General features: G+C 42.5%; 1 protein-coding gene across 1 annotated transcript in view; it reads right to left on the bottom strand.

Moving 5' to 3' along the window:
- smarca2 (SWI/SNF related BAF chromatin remodeling complex subunit ATPase 2) overlaps nt 1-19,530 on the bottom strand; it is a gene marked incomplete at its 3' end in the record, with an annotated part of 187,846 nt that overhangs the window by 158,535 nt on the left and 9,781 nt on the right. Inside the window, exons 4-5 of the mRNA XM_084180431.1 lie at nt 15,425-15,793; nt 7,382-7,483 (exon numbers count right to left, since the gene is read on the bottom strand). Coding sequence (XP_084036557.1) covers nt 7,382-7,483; nt 15,425-15,793 — 471 coding nt within the window. The remainder of the gene's footprint in view (nt 1-7,381; nt 7,484-15,424; nt 15,794-19,530) is intronic.

The raw sequence follows: 19,530 nt of genomic DNA, 5'->3' as shown, positions 1-19,530 counted from the left end.
CAGCTGGCTTCCGGGTTAAGCAGGCGGGTGTTAAGGAGCACGGTTTGGCGGGTCATGTTTCGGAGGACGCATGACTCGGCCTTCGCCTCTCCCGAGCCCGTTGGGGAGTTGCAGCGATGAGACGAGACAAGATCGTCATTGAAATTGGGAGAAAGGGGGGTAAAATACAACAACAACAAAATAATATATATATACTGCTCAAAAAAATAAAGGGAACACTAAAATAACACATCCTAGATCTGAATGAATGAAATAATCTTATTAAATACTTTTTTCTTTTCATAGTTGAATGTGCTGACAACAAAATCACACAAAAATGATCAATGGAAATCAAATTTATCAACCCATGGAGGTCTGGATTTGGAGTCACCCTCAAAATTAAAGTGGAAAACCACACTACAGGCTCATCCAACTTTGATGTAATGTCCTTAAAACAAGTCAAAATGAGGCTCAGTAGTGTGTGTGGCCTCCACGTGCCTGTATGACCTCCCTATAACGCCTGGGCATGCTCCTGATGAGGTGGGGGATGGTCTCCTGAGGGATCTCCTCCCAGACCTGGACTAAAGCATCCGCCAACTCCTGGACAGTCTGTGGTGCAACGTGGCGTTGGTGGATGGAGCGAGACATGATGTCCCAGATGTGCTCAATTGGATTCAGGTCTGGGGAACGGGCGGGCCAGTCCATAGCATCAATGCCTTCCTCTTGCAGGAACTGCTGACACACTCCAGCCACATGAGGTCTAGCATTGTCTTGCATTAGGAGGAACCCAGGGCCAACCGCACCAGCATATGGTCTCACAAGGGGTCTGAGGATCTCATCTCGGTACCTAATGGCAGTCAGGCTACCTCTGGCGAGCACATGGAGGGCTGTGCGGCCCCCCAAAGAAATGCCACCCCACACCATGAATGACCCACCGCCAAACAGGTCATGCTGGAGGATGTTGCAGGCAGCAGAACGTTCTCCACGGCGTCTCCAGACTCTGTCACGTCTGTCACGTGCTCAGTGTGAACCTGCTTTCATCTGTGAAGAGCACAGGGCACCAGTGGCGAATTTGCCAATCTTCGTGTTCTCTGGCAAATGCCAAACGTCCTGCACGGTGTTGGGCTGTAAGCACAACCCCCACCTGTGGACGTTGGGCCCTCATACCACCCTCATGGAGTCTGTTTCTGACCGTTTGAGCAGACACATGCACATTTGTGGCCTGCTGGAGGTCATTTTGCAGGGCTCTGGCAGTGCTCCTCCTGCTCCTCCTTGCACAAAGGCGGAGGTAGCAGTCCTGCTGCTGGGTTGTTGCCCTCCTACGGCCTCCTCCACGTCTCCTGATGTACTGGCCTGTCTCCTGGTAGCGCCTCCATGCTCTGGACACTACGCTGACAGACACAGCAAACCTTCTTGCCACAGCTCGCATTGATGTGCCATCCTGGATGAGCTGCACTACCTGAGCCACTTGTGTGGGTTGTAGACTCCGTCTCATGCTACCACTAGAGTGAAAGCACCGCCAGCATTCAAAAGTGACCAAAACATCAGCCAGGAAGCATAGGAACTGAGAAGTGGTCTGTGGTCACCACCTGCAAAACCACTTCTTTATTGGGGGTGTCTTGCTAATTGGCTATAATTTCCACCTGTTGTCTATTCCATTTGCACAACAGCATGTGACATTTATTGTCAATCAGTGTTGCTTCCTAAGTGGACAGTTTGATTTCACAGAAGTGTGATTGACTTGGAGTTACATTGTGTTGTTTAAGTGTTCCCTTTATTTTTTTGAGCAGTATATATATATATATATATATATATATATACACACACACTACTGTTCAAAAGTTTGGGGTCACTTAGAAATGTCCTTGTTTTTGAAAGAAAACCAATTATTTTGTCCATTAAAATAACATCAAATTGATCACAAATACAGTGTAGACATTGTTAATGTTGTAAATGGCTGTTGTAGCTGGAAACGGCTGATTTTTAATGGAATATCTACAGAGGCCCATTATCAGCAACCATCAGTCCTGTGTTCCAATGGCACGTTGCTGTTCTGTGAAGGGAGTAGTACACAGTGTTGTACGAGATTTTCAGTTTCTTGGCAATTTCTCGCATGGAATAGTCTTCATTTCTCAGAACAAGAATAGACTGACGAGTTTCAGAAGAAAGTTATTTGTTTCTGGCCATTTGATTCTGTAATTGAACCCACAATTGCTGATGCTCCAGATACTCAACAAGTCTCAAGAAGGCCCGTTTTATTGCTTCTTTAATCAGCCAACAGTTTTCAGCTGTGCTAACATAATTGCAAAAGGGTTTTCTAATGATCAATTAGACTTTTAAAATGATAAACTTGGGTTAGCAAACACAGCATGCCATTGGAACACAGGACTGATGGTTGCTGATAATGGGCCTCTGTATGCCTATGTAGATATTCCATTAAAAATCAGCCGTTTCCAGCTACAATAGCCATTTACAACATTAACAATGTCTACACTGTATTTCTGATCAATTTGATGTTATTTTGATGGACAAAAAAATGCTTTTCTTTCGAAAACAAGGACATTTCTAAGTGACCCCAAACTTTTGAACGGTAGTGTATATATATTATTTAGCCTATAACATTATTTCTAACACTTCCTGTGGAACAAGAGAGAGATTGGCCTGTTGTTATGGAAAGTTTCTTACTAGCTAACTACCTTTTGAGTCTGGATCCTGTGATGTGGTTGGTATCAGTTGCTCTACTCTCTGTCGTGGTCTGGGGAGCTGTTTGGATCCTGTAGTTGGCATCAGTTGCTGGGACCTCTACTATCTGTCCAGTGATCCTGCTGACCAAGGCAGGGTCTGAGGAGATGTTTGGCGTAGAGCAGGGTTTTCTTGAGGGCTTGAACGCAGCCTACGACGCGGTTGGTATTAGTTGCTGGGACCTCTACTATCTGTCCAGTGATCCTGCTGACCAAGGCAGGGTCTGAGGAGATGTTTGGCGTAGAGCAGGGTTTTCTTGAGGGCTTGAACGCAGCCTACGACGCGGTTGGTATCAGTTGCTGGGACCTCTACTATCTGTCCAGTGATCCTGCTGACCAAGGCAGGGTCTGAGGAGATGTTTGGCGTAGAGCAGGGTTTTCTTGAGGGCTTGAACGCAGCCTACGACGCGGTTGGTATCAGTTGCTGGGACCTCTACTATCTGTCCAGTGATCCTGCTGACCAAGGCAGGGTCTGAGGAGATGTTTGGCGTAGAGCAGGGTTTTCTTGAGGGCTTGAACGCAGCCTACGACGCGGTTGGTATCAGTTGCTGGGACCTCTACTATCTGTCCAGTGATCCTGCTGACCAAGGCCAGGTCTGAGGAGCTGCTTGGTGTAGCTGCTAGCTAGCATGGTTTTCAGGCCGCGACACGGTTAGCCATTGTGGCTGGGACCGTGGATTGTCCCGGGCTTGTGGCTGGGACCGTGGATTGTCCCGGGGTTGTGGCTGGGACCGTGGATTGTCCCGGGCTTGTGGCTGGGACCGTGGATTGTCCCGGGCTTGTGGCTGGGACCGTGGATTGTCCCGGGCTTGTGGCTGGGACCGTGGATTGTCCCGGGCTTGTGGCTGGGACCGTGGATTGTCCCGGGCTTGTGGCTGGGACCGTGGATTGTCCCGGGCTTGTGGCTGGGACCGTGGATTGTCCCGGGCTTGTGGCTGGGACCGTGGATTGTCCCGGGGTTGTGGCTGGGACCGTGGATTGTCCCGGGCTTGTGGCTGGGACCGTGGATTGTCCCGGGCTTGTGGCTGGGACCGTGGATTGTCCCGGGCTTGTGGCTGGGACCATGGATTGTCCCGGGGTTGTGGCTGGGACCGTGGATTGTCCCGGGGTTGTGGCTGGGACCGTGGATTGTCCCGGGCTTGTGGCTGTCCATCTGTCCTGTCTGGAGCTGAGAGGAGTAACAGCGTAACCTACGTTGATACCATGACAAAGACCAAAGCCGGTGGGAGCACCGTTGAGGACAGTGGTGTCTCTCTATCACAGGTGAAGGATCTTTTAAACAAACAAAAATAGTTCTACAAGCAGTTGTTACAACAAGAAAATAGCTTCAAGTGTTTAGTCCAAATACTGGTGGAGTCAACTAATAAAATAATGGGAAACAGGAAAAGGGCAAGATCGCAGCAATCTGTAAGTCATTGAGAGAGGACATCAGTTCTGTATGTGAATCCATTATAACAATGACGGAGAACTCTGTTTATCTCGAGGGACAACATGGTTGTGGGCGGAATTGCAGAATCTCCACGAGAGACGGAGTGATTCTGGACGGAGTCTGAGGACAAATGGGAAGGAAATCATCTGAAACTGAAGATGGACCACAGGACTGGAAAACCCACCACCGGCCCAGGTGACAGGCCCAGGCCGATTGTGGTCAAGTTCCTGGGGTTCAAGGACAAGGTAGCTGTTCTGGAAAGATCCAAGAACTTGAGAGGAACTTATACCTCATTTACCACGACTAACCGGTGCCCCAGCACATTGACTCTGTACTGGTACCCCCTGTATATAGCCTTGCTATTGTTATTTTTACTGCTGCTCTTTAATTATTTGTTACTTTTATTTCATATTATTTTATATATACTTTTTTTGTGATTTCTTTTGGTATTCTTTCTTAAAACGGCTTGTTGGTTAAGGGCTTGTAAGTATGCATTTCACTGTAAGGTCTACACCTGTTGTATTCGGCGCATGTGACAAATACAATTTGATTTGATATCTTCCTCAACAAGGACAATACTGAAGCTGAGCGCCAGATGAGGAAAGAACTTATCCCAGCCATGAAAGCTGCCAGAGTCCTTGGGGACATTGCTTACATCCGCTATGACAGGCTCATTGTCCACCCTCCCTCCCAGAAGCCTGGAAGGGATGAGAGAGCCAAGCCTATGGGTTCGTAGCTTCAACCCCGCAGCACACACACACACACACCAACTGGTTAATGGACTGCTGAATGTATTTATTTTTCTCTTCCTTTGTTTGCTCTTTTCCATATTAGGTCCATCTCTGATAAGCTGCCCAGGAAAGGGCTGGAAATAGCCCATATTAATATATGTAGCCTTAGAAATAAGGTCCATGAAATCAATAACTTGTTGACATCTGAGAACATTAATATATTAGCCATTTCTGAGACTCATTTAGGTCATTCATTTGATGATACAGCAGTAGCAATACAAGGATATGACATCTATAGAAGAGACAGGAATGTTTATGGGGGAAGTGCTGTATATATTCAGAGCCATATCCCTGTAAAGCTTAGAGAATATCTTATATCAAGTGTTATTGAAGTGTTGTGGTTGCAGGTTCACTTGGCACATCTGAAGCATTTTATTTTGGGGTGTTGCTATAGGCCACCAAGTGCTAACAGGCAGTATCTACAGTGCATTCGGAAAGTATTCAGACCCCTCGACTTTTTCCACGTTATGTTACAGCCTTATTCTAAAATGGATTAAATAAATACAAATCCTCAATCTACACACAATACCCCATAATGACAAAGCGAAAACAGGTTTTCTAATATTTTTGCAAATCTATAAAAAATAAAATACAAATACCTTATTACATAAGTATTCAGACCCTTTGCTATGAGACTCGAAATTGAGTTCAGGTGCATCCTGTTTCCATTGATCATCCTTGAGATGTTTCTACAACTTGATTGGAGTCCACCTGTGGTAAATTCAATTGATTGGACATGATTTGGAAAGGCACACCTGTCTATATAAGGTCCCACAGTTGACAGGGCACGTCAGAGCAAAAACCAAGCCATGAGGTCGAAGGAATTGTCTGTAGAGCTCCGAGACAGGATTGTGTTGAGGCACAGATCTGGAGAAGGGTACCAAAACATTTCTGCAGCATTGAAGGTACCAAAGAACAGAGTGGCCTCCATCATTCATAAACGCCATATCGTGGATTCAGAGCTATCTATCTAATAGAACTCAAAGGGTTGTATTTGGTACAAATAATTCCCTAAATTCTAGACCTCAGCTGAATCTGGTAATGAATGGTGGGGCTGTTGAACAAGTTGAGGAGACTAAATTACTTGGTGTTAGATTGTAAACTGTCATGGTCAAAACATATAGATTCAATGGTTGTAAAGATGGGGAGAGGTCCGTCCGTAATAAAGAGCAAGTTCTGCAGGCTCTAGTTTTGCCTTATCTTGATTATTGTCCAGTCGTGTGGTCAAGTGCTGCAAAGAAATACCTAGTTAATCTGCAGCTGGCCCAGAACAGAGCGGCACGTCTTGCTCTTCATTGTAATCAGAGGGCTGATATAAATATTATGCATGCCAGTCTCTCTTGGCTAAGAGTTGAGGAGAGACTGACTGCATCACTTCTTCTTTTTATAAGAAACATTAATGTGTTGGAAATTCCTAATTGTTTGCATAGTCAACTTACACACAGCTCTGACACACACACTTACCCCACCACAAATGCCACCAGGGGTCTTTTCACAGTCCCCAAATCCAGAACAAATTCAAGAAAGCGTACAGTAATATATAGAGCCATTATTGTGCGGAACTCCCTTCCATCTAATATTGCTCCAATGAACAGCAAACCTGGTTTAAAAAAAACGGATAAAGCAACACCTCACGGCACAACGCCTCTCCCCTATTTGACCTAGATAGTTTGTGTGTATGTATTGATATGTAGGCTACGTATGCATTTTTAAAAATGATGTAGTTCTGTCCTTGAGCTGTTCTTGTCTATTAATGTTCTGTATTATGTCATGTTTCATGTTTTGTGTGGACCCCAGGAAGAGTAGCTGCTGAAAAAAAAACAGAAAAAAGTTTTTTTGTGGCTTTTGTAACACCTTAAAATCAGAAGAATGGCATTATGCACCAAATCCCAGTTCTGGTAGAAACCAACGTGTCCTTTATATCGTATTGACCCTCCCCCAATATTGTATTTTTTACAACTGAACCAGGGTTTGGGTTAGGATTAAATGAGCCAGACTAACCTTCAGACCAGGGTTTGGGTTAGGATTAAATGAGCCAGACTAACCTTCAGACCAGGGTTTGGGTTAGGATTAAATGAGCCAGACTAACCTTCAGACCAGGGTTTGGGTTAGGATTAAATGAGCCAGACTAACCTTCAGACCAGGGTTTGGGTTAGGATTAAATGAGCCAGACTAACCTTCAGACCAGGGTTTGGGTTAGGATTAAATGAGCCAGACTAACCTTCAGACCAGGGTTTGGGTTAGGATTAAATGAGCCAGACTAACCTTCAGGCCAGGATTTGGGTTAGGATTAAATGATCCAAACTAACCTTCAGGCCAGGGTTTGGGTTAGGATTAAATGAGCCAGACTAACCTTCAGGCCAGGGTTTGGGTTAGGATTAAATGAGCCAGACTAACCTTCAGGCCAGGGTTTGGGTTAGGATTAAATGAGCCAGACTAACCTTCAGGCCAGGGTTTGGGCCCGTGGGTCTGATTTTGTCCTGGCATGGTGGTGGTGGGACCAGGGCCTGACTGAGGCCCAGACATAGAGGACATGGGCATACCTGGCAACACAACACACAATACATCGCAGTTAAATAATGGGCATACCTGGCAACACAACACACAATACATCGCAGATAAATAACGGGAATACCTGGCAACACAACACACAATACATCGCAGTTAAATAACGGGCATACCTGGCAACACAACACACAATACATCGCAGTTAAATAACGGGAATACCTGGCAACACAACACACAATACATCGCAGTTAAATAACGGGCATACCTGGCAACACAACACACAATACATCGCAGATAAATAACGGGAATACCTGGCAACACAACACACAATACATCGCAGATAAATAACGGGAATACCTGGCAACACAACACACAATACATCGCAGTTAAATAACGGGAATACCTGGCAACACAACACACAATACATCGCAGTTAAATAACGGGCATACCTGGCAACACAACACACAATACATCGCAGTTAAATAACGGGCATACCTGGCAACTCAGAGTTTGACAATGTCATCATGTCACCACCTGGTACCACTTGTCAAAACAGTTAGATGATAACAAGTAAACAGATTCTAAGGCCCAATAGAAGATTGGATGATCTAGGGGACTGGTCATTCTACCAGACACTACACTTCCCCTAGATCCTCCATTCTACCAGACACTACACTTCCCCTAGATCCTCCATTCTACCAGACACTACACTTCCCCTAGATCCTCCATTCTACCAGACACTACACTTCCCCTAGATCCTCCATTCTACCAGACACTACACTTCCCCTAGATCCTCCATTCTACCAGACACTACACTTCCCCTAGATCCTCCATTCTACCAGACACTACACTTCCTCTAGATCCTCCATTCTACCAGACACTACACTTCCTCTAGATCCTCCATTCTACCAGACACTACACTTCCTCTAGATCCTACACCCAATAGAAGACTGACCAGTACCACCCTATGCACTTGTGACGGATCATCATAATCACCCCAACTAGTGCCGGCTGTCGGCTAAACAGCAGATTACGGACTAATATTCAGCCGGCTACTTTTTAGACTCCTGTCAGTCACAAAGCGAGCGATGACAGGGAAACACTGCTGGTTTGACAGTCTTCTGTTGTCCCGCCTCCCGGTACCTGTGGTTGGTTGCAGAGGGGGAGCATGACGCTCCTTCATCGTCTCTGTGAGTGAATTTCAGGGCTCGACATTGTGACCATTTTACTCGCATATGTGCCTAAACATACATGTGTGAACTGAAAAAGTGAATTATGAGTACATGTGCGAGTTGTGAGTTATAGAATTTATAGTATTTCTGCCGTTTTCTTTCATAGCTGGTAGCTAATCACACAAATACACTAAATTACCAAAAGTATGTGGACACCTGCTCGTCAAACATCTCATTCCAATAATGTTGGGCGATTAGGCCTGGCTCGCAGTCGGCGTTCCAATTTATCCCAAAGGTGTCAGATGGGGTTGAGTTCAGAGCTCTGTGCAGGCCAGTCAAGTTCTTCCACACCGATCTCAACAAACCATTTGTATATGGACCTCGCTTTGGGCACAGGGGCATTGTCATGCTGAAACAGGAAAGGGCCTTCCCCAAACTGTTGCCACAAAGTTGGAAGCACAGAATCATCTAGAATGTCATTGTATACTGTAGCGTTAAGATTTCCCTTCACTGGAACTAAGGGGCCTAGCCCGAACCATGAAAAACAGCCCCAGACCATTATTCCTCCTCCACCAAACGTTACAGTTTGCACTATGCATTGGGGCAGGTAGCGTTCTCCTGGCATCCGCCAAACCCAGATTCGTCCGTCGGACTGCCAGATGGTGAAGTGTGATTCATCACTCCAGAGAACATGTTTTCACTGCTCCAAAGTCCAATGGCGGTGAGCTTTACACCACTCCAGCCGATGCTTGGCATTGCGCATGGTGATCTTAGGCTTGTGTGCAGCTGCTCGGCCATGGAAACCCATTTCATGAAGCTCCTGATTAACAGTTCTTGTTCTAACGTTGCTTCCAGAGACAGTTTGGAACTCGGTAGTGAGTGTTGCAACCAAGGACAGAAGGTTTTTACGCACTACGTGTCCCGTTCTGTGAGCTTGTGTGGCCTACCACTTCATGGCTGAGCCGTTGTTGCTCCTAGATGTTTCCATTTCCCAATAACAACACTTACAGTTGACCGGGACGGCTCTAGCAGGGCAGGAATTTGAAGAACTGACTTGTTGGAAAGGTGGCATCCTATGACAGTGCCATGTTGAAAGTCACTGAGCTCTTCAGTAAGGCCATTCTAATGCCAATGTTTGTCTATGGAGATTGCATGGCTGTGTGCTCGATTTTATACAATTGTCAGCTAAGGGTGTGGCTGAAATGGCAGAATCCACTAATTTGAAGGGGTGTCCACATTTTGTTTATATATATAGTGTATGTAACCTGTTAGCAAAGATTATGATAACTAACCCTTTCATCTGTGGTGTTAGCTAGCTAGCTATATTAGCTAGCTGGCTAGATAAACATGGTGCTAAGATATCAGATAGGAGCTAATAGCCAACGTAGCTAGCTAACGTTAGCTGGTTATAATTTTGAACATGCACCATTTTCGGCAACGAGCCATCTGACTTGCGGTGAAACGTTAGCTATTTACTGCTGTGCTGATCTGACCAGCCGCAATCGTATCCGTAAATTGACAGTTGATAGTTGAATTAAATAATTGTCGCCATAGGGAAAGGAAGTGTTTTAAAAAGCCTAAATACATGTTGGCAATTGGTTTAGCTACCTAAGAATCTTTCTGCATGTTTATGGATCAAGAAAGCTCCAGATCAGAGCACATGTGCAGTCAGCATGCCAACTGGACGCTCCCTCACAACTGGAGACATCTGTGGCATTGTGTTGTGTGACAAAACTGCACATTTTAAAGTGGACTTTTATTGTCCACAGCATACAGTGGGGAAAAAAAGTATTTAGTCAGCCACCAATTGTGCAAGTTCTCCCACTTAAAAAGATGAGAGAGGCCTGTAATTTTCATCATAGGTACACGTCAACTATGACAGACAAATTGAGAAAAAAAAATCCAGAAAATCACATTGTAGGATTTTTTATGAATTTATTTGCAAATTATGGTGGAAAATAAATATTTGGTCACCTACAAACAAGCAAGATTTCTGGCTCTCACAGACCTGTAACTTCTTCTTTAAGAGGCTCCTCTGTCCTCCACTCGTTACCTGTATTAATGGCACCTGTTTGAACTTGTTATCAGTATAAAAGACACCTGTCCACAACCTCAAACAGTCACACTCCAAACTCCACTATGGCCAAGACCAAAGAGCTGTCAAAGGACACCAGAAACAAAATTGTAGACCTGCACCAGGCTGGGAAGACTGAATCTGCAATAGGTACGCAGCTTGGTTTGAAGAAATCAACTGTGGGAGCAATTATTAGGAAATGGATGACATACAAGACCACTGATAATCTCCCTCGATCTGGGGCTCCACGCAAGATCTCACCCCGTGGGGTCAAAATGATCACAAGAACGGTGAGCAAAAATCCCAGAACCACACGGGGGGACCTAGTGAATGACCTGCAGAGAGCTGGGACCAAAGTTACAAAGCCTACCATGAGTAACACACTACGCCGCCAGGGACTCAAATCCTGCAGTGCCAGACGTGTCCCCCTGCTTAAGCCAGTACATGTCCAGGCCCGTCTGAAGTTTGCTAGAGTGCATTTGGATGATCCAGAAGAGGATTGGGAGAATGTCATATGGTCAGATGAAACCAAAATAGAACTTTTTGGTAAAAACTCAACTCGTCGTGTTTGGAGGACAAAGAATGCTGAGTTGCATCCAAAGAACACCATACCTACTGTGAAGCATGGGGGTGGAAACATCATGCTTTGGGGCTGTTTTTCTGCAAAGGGACCAGGACGACTGATCCGTGTAAAGGAAAGAATGAATGGGGCCATGTATCGTGAGATTTTGAGTGAAAACCTCCTTCCATCAGCAAGGGCATTGAAGATGAAACGTGGCTGGGTCTTTCAGCATGACAATGATCCCAAACACACCGCCCGGGCAACGAAGGAGTGGCTTCGTAAGAAGCATTTCAAGGTCCTGGAATGGCCTAGCCAGTCTCCAGATCTCAACCCCATAGAAAATCTTTGGAGGGAGTTGAAAGTCTGTGTTGCCCAGCGACAGCCCCAAAACATCACTGCTCTAGAGGAGATCTGCATGGAGGAATGGGCCAAAATACCAGCAACAGTGTGTGAAAACCTTGTGAAGACTTACAGAAAACGTTTGACCTGTGTCATTGCCAACAAAGGGTATATAACAAAGTATTGAGAAACTTTTGTTATTGACCAAATACTTATTTTCCACCATAATTTGCAAATAAATTCATTAAAAATCCTACAATGTGATTTTCTGGATTTCTTTTTCTCATTTTGTCTGTCATAGTTGACGTGTACCTATGATGAAAATTACAGGCGTCTCTCATCTTTTTAAGTGGGAGAACTTGCACAATTGGTGGCTGACTAAATACTTTTTTCCCCCACTGTAAGGTGCTCCTGTGTAATGATCATGCTGTTTAATCAGCTTCTTGATATGCCACACCCGTCTGGTGGATGGATTATCTTGGCAAAGGAGAAATGCTCACTAACAGGGATGTAAACAAATTTGTACACACAATTTCAGAGAAATAAGCTTTTTGTGCATATGGAACATTTCTGGGATCTTTTATTTCAGCTCATGAAACATGGGACCAACAGTTTACATGTTGCTTTTATTATTTTTGTTCAGTGTACATATCTACCTCAATTACCTCATACCCCTGCACATCGACTGGGTACTTGTACCCCGTATATATAGCCAAGTTATCGTTACTCATTGTGTTTTTAATATTACATTTTACTTTTCTAATATCTCTCTCTGTATTGTTGGGAACGGCCTGTAAGTAATAATTTCACTGTTAGTCTACACCTGTTGTTTACAAAGCATGTGACATTTTATTTGATGACAACACCAGGCAGCCATTGCAAGTGTACCCATGAGTTGACCAGTCAAATTGCCAGGGTTAGAGGTAACAAGCCTGTTCTATTCATTCTGATGTTGACCGGACTGAATACACCCCTGAGGCAGAGAAGGTTCCAGGTGGTCTACATAGCAGTCATACTGCACGCTGTCACCAATGATTGCATCATGTTATTGATGGCGTTCCACAACATCACACTGCCATCATTAGGCTAGCTAAAGTTAGGCTGAAAGGTTTAGCCACCAGTTCCTCCTTGGTTGGTGTCCACCCGGGTGATGTTGGGAGGTAGGTCTGGTGTCCACCCAGGTGATGTTGGGAGGTAGGTCTGGTGTCCACCCGGGTGATGTTGGGAGGTAGGTCTGGTGTCCACCCGGGTGATGTTGGGAGGTAGGTCTGGTGTCCACCCAGGTGATGTTGGGAGGTAGGTCTGGTGTCCACCCAGGTGATGTTGGGAGGTAGGTCTGGTGTCCACCCGGGTGATGTTGGGAGGTAGGTCTGGTGTCCACCCGGGTGATGTTGGGAGGTAGGTCTGGTGTCCACCCAGGTGATGTTGGGAGGTAGGTCTGGTGTCCACCCGGGTGATGTTGGGAGGTAGGTCTGGTGTCCACCCGGGTGATGTTGGGAGGTAGGTCTGGTGTCCACCCGGGTGATGTTGGGAGGTAGGTCTGGTGTCCACCCGGGTGATGTTGGGAGGTAGGTCTGGTGTCCACCCGGGTGATGTTGGGAGGTAGGTCTGGTGTCCACCCGGGTGATGTTGGGAGGTAGGTCTGGTGTGGCAACGTTGAAGTCTGGGTCTTTGTATATGACCAGTTTATCTTCCCGCCTCTTGACAGCCTGCTGGACCAATCGGGTTCTAAAGTTGAATGTCTTCTGTTCAGACACTCTTCTCTACCCAGTCCTTGGCCTGTTTGGAATAATCCACACGGCTTCTGGATCTACTGAAAGATGTGTAACAGAATAACAAAAAAACAAAAAAAATGAGTCCTAATGAGTCTTTACTTGCATCCTCCTGAAGGAGAAGGTATGAGAGGAGGAACATTGGGTCCATCTTTGAAAAGGAGACAAAGATAGAAGATGTGAGAAATGTAACGAAGATCAAGTCTGAGACAGTTTGGTTCATTGTCCTAACCTCAGTATGGTTCATTGTCCTATCCTCAGTTTGGTTCATTGTCCTAACCTCAGTATGGTTCATTGTCCTATCCTCAGTATGGTTCATTGTCCTATCCTCAGTATGGTTCATTGTCCTATCCTCAGTATGGTTCATTGTCCTATCCTCAGTATGGTTCATTGTCCTATCCTCAGTATGGTTCATTGTCCTATCCTCAGTATGGTTCATTGTCCTATCCTCATGTCTGTTCCACCACCCCTCTCCTTCCATTCCCTCCCAGGCAGGTAGAAACAGAAAGAGGGATTGTTTTATACCAGCCAACATCACCAGAGTCAGTCATTACATGTCAGTTCAGGGCTGATATTCTAAATGTTTTAATTGAAATAATGTAAAGGTTGTTGTCATTACAACTCATGGACCTGCTAGGGCCAGAGCCATACGCTGTATTGATCTATCTGGCTCTGGCTAGGGCTGTGTCCTACTCATGGACCTGCTAGGGTCAGAGCCATATCCTGTATTGATCTATCTGGCTCTGGCTAGGGCTGTGTCCTACTCATGGACCTACTAGGGCAAGTCATTTTATGCAACCAATAGCACTACAGAACACGGTGATGCCTAGTTGAAAAGAATACACTATTTCTTATCAGTAACATTATAATGAAAAAGGGAATTGCATCACAAAGTTAAACAAACAAACCAGTCAGCAGGACAGGATAACGTTACGGTTACAGTAGTAGCTAAGCTAAAAACACCCCCAACTAGCTCAGGGAATGGCAAACAAATAACGTTAGACATTACTTAGTGGTGACTAGCTACAGGTGTTAGCAACTTAGCTAGACAGCAACATACCTTGAATGGTTGGAGCGTCGTATCGGATGTGGGACGGCCTGCACCCATGCCTGACAAAGCTCCATCGCGGTCAGGAAAAGAGTGGAAATGTGTAGTGGATTTGTATCTGAGCGGAACATTATTGCACCCGGGTACAATGCACTTCATTTTGGCCAACGATACTCAGCTACTCGACTACGAACGTTATTCGCCTAGACTTACTTTACTTCAGATTACTAACCGCTAGCCTAGCTAACTTCCTTTCGTTCCGAGTTCCTTTCTTGAAGACCAATAGTAAGACGCTCCTTCGTCCCACCTCCTGTAATGATCCATTTTAGAACCATGAAGAAGAGAATCTACTGGATTACAGACTACATGCTCTAGCACCAAGTAGCTCTTTGTTTTTTAAATACTTTTTACATTAAACACAATTCAATGCCGAGACACCAATCGTTGTTTATGTAACAATAAATACACAGTTTTTAATGCATTTTAGGTCATTTCGGAAACGCAGCATTTTTATATAAATATTCAAACAATGGTCCTAAAAACTGTCTGGGGTACTGACAAACAGCCAGGCAAGTGTTATAAAGGGCCCAGAAGTGTTTTTGGGTAAACTTCCCCTTTAAGATTATATTCTGCCAACTATGTGATTCCAACCTATATTTTCACTACTTGGCAGCATTCTTTAAAAGTTTGGCGTACTTTGGCGTACCTGTTTGGGGTACTTTGGCGTACCCGTTTGGGGTACTTTGGGGTACTTGTTTGGGGTACCCGTTTGGGGTACTTTGGGGTACTTGTTTGGGGTACTTTGGCGTACCCGTTTGGGGTACTTGTTTGGGGTACTTTGGGGTACCCTTTTGGGTTTGTTTGGGGTACCTGTTTTGGTGAAACTTCCACCTAGCCTGTCAAGAGGTCTAGGTGGAGCTATTGCTATATTACTAAGACCTGATCTCCACAGGTGCATAGGGCATAGGGTCTAGGGCTCCATTTGGGATTGAGCCTAAGTGTCACCTACCAGGAGGCCTGCTGTAGAGGCTGCCAGTGCCCGGCTGCGGCTGCTGCTGCTGTTGTTGTTGCTGCATGGTGGGCAGACTCCTCTTGCCCTGGACCGCCAGCTGGAGGTTTTCAGGAAGCGGCTGGCCCCGCCCCAGGATCTTATAGGCCAGGATCTGGGCCCGGAGTTGCTGTAATTGGACAGGGCTGAAGGAGGAGCAGCCGCGGCCAAGAGGCCCCATGGCTGACTGGGGGTCCATCTGGGGCATCATGGAGCCCGACGGGACGGGGGACATCTGAGGGGGCATGGGGGGCGTAGGGCCACCCCTGGACAGGGGGCTGGACGCGTGCTCTGGAACACCCATGGGTGAGGGGTGTGGGGGCATGTAGCCTACAGGAGAGACAACAGTCAGAGGTATGTATGTTATAGATTATACATCAGGTATGTGTGTTATAGATTATACATCAGGTATGTATGTTATAGATTATACATCAGGTATGTGTGTTATAGATTACACATCTATAACATCAGGTATGTATGTTATAGATTATACATCAGGTATGTATGCTAAAGATTATACATCAGGTATGTGTGTTATAGATTATACATCAGGAATGTGTGTTATAGATTATACATCAGGTATGTATGCTAAAGATTATACGTCAGGTATGTGTGTTATAGATTATACATCAGGTATGTATGTTATAGATTATACATCAGGTATGTATGCTAAAGATTATACATCAGGTATGTGTGTTATAGATTATACATCAGGTATGTGTGTTATAGATTATACATCAGGTATGTGTGTTATAGATTATACATCAGGTATGTGTGTTATAGATTATACATCAGGTATGTATGTTATAGATTATACATCAGGTATGTGTGTTATAGATTATACATCAGGTATGTGTGTTATAGATTATACATCAGGTATGTGTGTTATAGATTATACATCAGGTCTGTATGTTATAGATTATACATCAGGTATGTGTGTTATAGATTATACATCAGGTATGTGTGTTATAGATTATACATCAGGTATGTATGTTATAGATTATACATCAGGTATGTGTGCTATAGATTATACATCAGGTATGTGTGTTATAGATTATACATCAGGTATGTGTGTTATAGATTATACATCAGGTATGTGTGTTATAGATTATACATCAGGTATGTATGTTATAGATTATACATCTGTGTTATAGATTATACATCAGGTATGTGTGTTATAGATTATACATCAGGTATGTATGTTATAGATTATACATCAGGTATGTGTGTTATAGATTATACATCAGGTATGTATGTTATAGATTATACATCAGGTATGTGTGTTATAGATTATACATCAGGTCTGTATGTTATAGATTATGCATCAGGTATGTGTGTTATAGATTATACATCAGGTATGTGTGCTATAGATTATACATCAGGTATGTGTGTTATAGATTATACATCAGGTATGTATGTTATAGATTATACATCAGGTATGTATGTTATAGATTATACATCAGGTATGTGTGTTATAGATTATACATCAGGTATGTGTGTTATAGATTATACATCAGGTATGTGTGTTATAGATTATACATCAGGTATGTGTGTTATAGATTATACATCAGGTATGTATGTTATAGATTATACATCAGGTATGTATGTTATAGATTATACATCAGGTATGTATGTTATAGATTATACATCAGGTATGTATGTTATAGATTATACATCAGGTATGTGTGTTATAGATTATACATCAGGTATGTATGTTATAGATTATACATCAGGTATGTATGTTATAGATTATACATCAGGTATGTATGTTATAGATTATACATCAGGTATGTGTGTTATAGATTATACATCAGGTATGTGTGTTATAGATTATACATCAGGTATGTGTGTTATAGATTATACATCAGGTATGTATGTTATAGATTATACATCAGGTATGTGTGTTATAGATTATACATCAGGTATGTATGTTATAGATTATACATCAGGTATGTGTGTTATAGATTACACATCTATAACATCAGGTATGTATGTTATAGATTATACATCAGGTATGTATGCTAAAGATTATACATCAGGTATGTGTGTTATAGATTATACATCAGGAATGTGTGTTATAGATTATACATCAGGTATGTATGCTAAAGATTATACGTCAGGTATGTGTGTTATAGATTATACATCAGGTATGTATGTTATAGATTATACATCAGGTATGTATGCTAAAGATTATACATCAGGTATGTGTGTTATAGATTATACATCAGGTATGTGTGTTATAGATTATACATCAGGTATGTGTGTTATAGATTATACATCAGGTATGTGTGTTATAGATTATACATCAGGTATGTGTGTTATAGATTATACATCAGGTATGTGTGTTATAGATTATACATCAGGTATGTGTGTTATAGATTATACATCAGGTATGTGTGTTATAGATTATACATCAGGTCTGTATGTTATAGATTATACATCAGGTATGTGTGTTATAGATTATACATCAGGTATGTGTGTTATAGATTATACATCAGGTATGTATGTTATAGATTATACATCAGGTATGTGTGCTATAGATTATACATCAGGTATGTATGTTATAGATTATACATCAGGTATGTGTGTTATAGATTATACATCAGGTATGTGTGTTATAGATTATACATCAGGTATGTGTGTTATAGATTATACATCAGGTATGTATGTTATAGATTATACATCTGTGTTATAGATTATACATCAGGTATGTGTGTTATAGATTATACATCAGGTATGTATGTTATAGATTATACATCAGGTATGTGTGTTATAGATTATACATCAGGTATGTATGTTATAGATTATACATCAGGTATGTGTGTTATAGATTATACATCAGGTCTGTATGTTATAGATTATGCATCAGGTATGTGTGTTATAGATTATACATCAGGTATGTGTGCTATAGATTATACATCAGGTATGTGTGTTATAGATTATACATCAGGTATGTATGTTATAGATTATACATCAGGTATGTGTGTTATAGATTATACATTAGGTATGTGTGTTATAGATTATACATCAGGTATGTGTGTTATAGATTATACATCAGGTATGTATGTTATAGATTATACATCAGGTATGTATGTTATAGATTATACATCAGGTATGTGTGTTATAGATTATACATCAGGTATGTGTGTTATAGATTATACATCAGGTATGTGTGTTATAGATTATACATCAGGTATGTGTGTTATAGATTATACATCAGGTATGTGTGTTATAGATTATACATCAGGTATGTGTGTTATAGATTATACATCAGGTATGTGTGTTATAGATTATACATCAGGTAAGTGTGTTATAGATTATACATCAGGTATGTGTGTTATAGATTACACATCAGATCAGGTATGTGTGTTATAGATTATACATCAGGTATGTGTGTTATAGATTATACATCAGGTATGTGTGTTATAGATTATACATCAGGTATGTATGTTATAGATTATACATCAGGTATGTGTGTTATAGATTATACATCTATAACATCAGGTATGTGTGTTATAGATTATACATCAGGTATGTATGCTAAAGATTATACATCAGGTATGTGTGTTATAGATTATACATCAGGTATGTATGTTATAGATTATACATCAGGTATGTGTGTTATAGATTATACATCAGGTATGTATGTTATAGATTATACATCAGGTATGTATGTTATAGATTATACATCAGGTATGTGTGTTATAGATTATACATCAGGTATGTGTGTTATAGATTATACATCAGGTATGTGTGTTATAGATTATACATCTATAACATCAGGTATGTGTGTTATAGATTATACATCAGGAATGTATGCTAAAGATTATACATCAGGTATGTGTGTTATAGATTATACATCAGGTATGTATGTTATAGATTATACATCAGGTATGTGTGTTATAGATTATACATCAGGTATGTATGTTATAGATTATACATCAGGTATGTATGTTATAGATTATACATCAGGTATGTGTGTTATAGATTATACATCAGGTATGTATGTTATAGATTATACATCAGGTATGTGTGTTATAGATTATACATCAGGTATGTGTGTTATA

This window comes from Coregonus lavaretus, assembly GCF_964263955.1.
Source record: "Coregonus lavaretus genome assembly, chromosome: 17".
Taxonomy (NCBI): Eukaryota; Metazoa; Chordata; class Actinopteri; order Salmoniformes; family Salmonidae; genus Coregonus; species Coregonus lavaretus.
The sequence above is the reverse complement of the archived record's forward strand: the minus strand, read 5'-3'. Positions and strand labels throughout refer to the sequence as shown.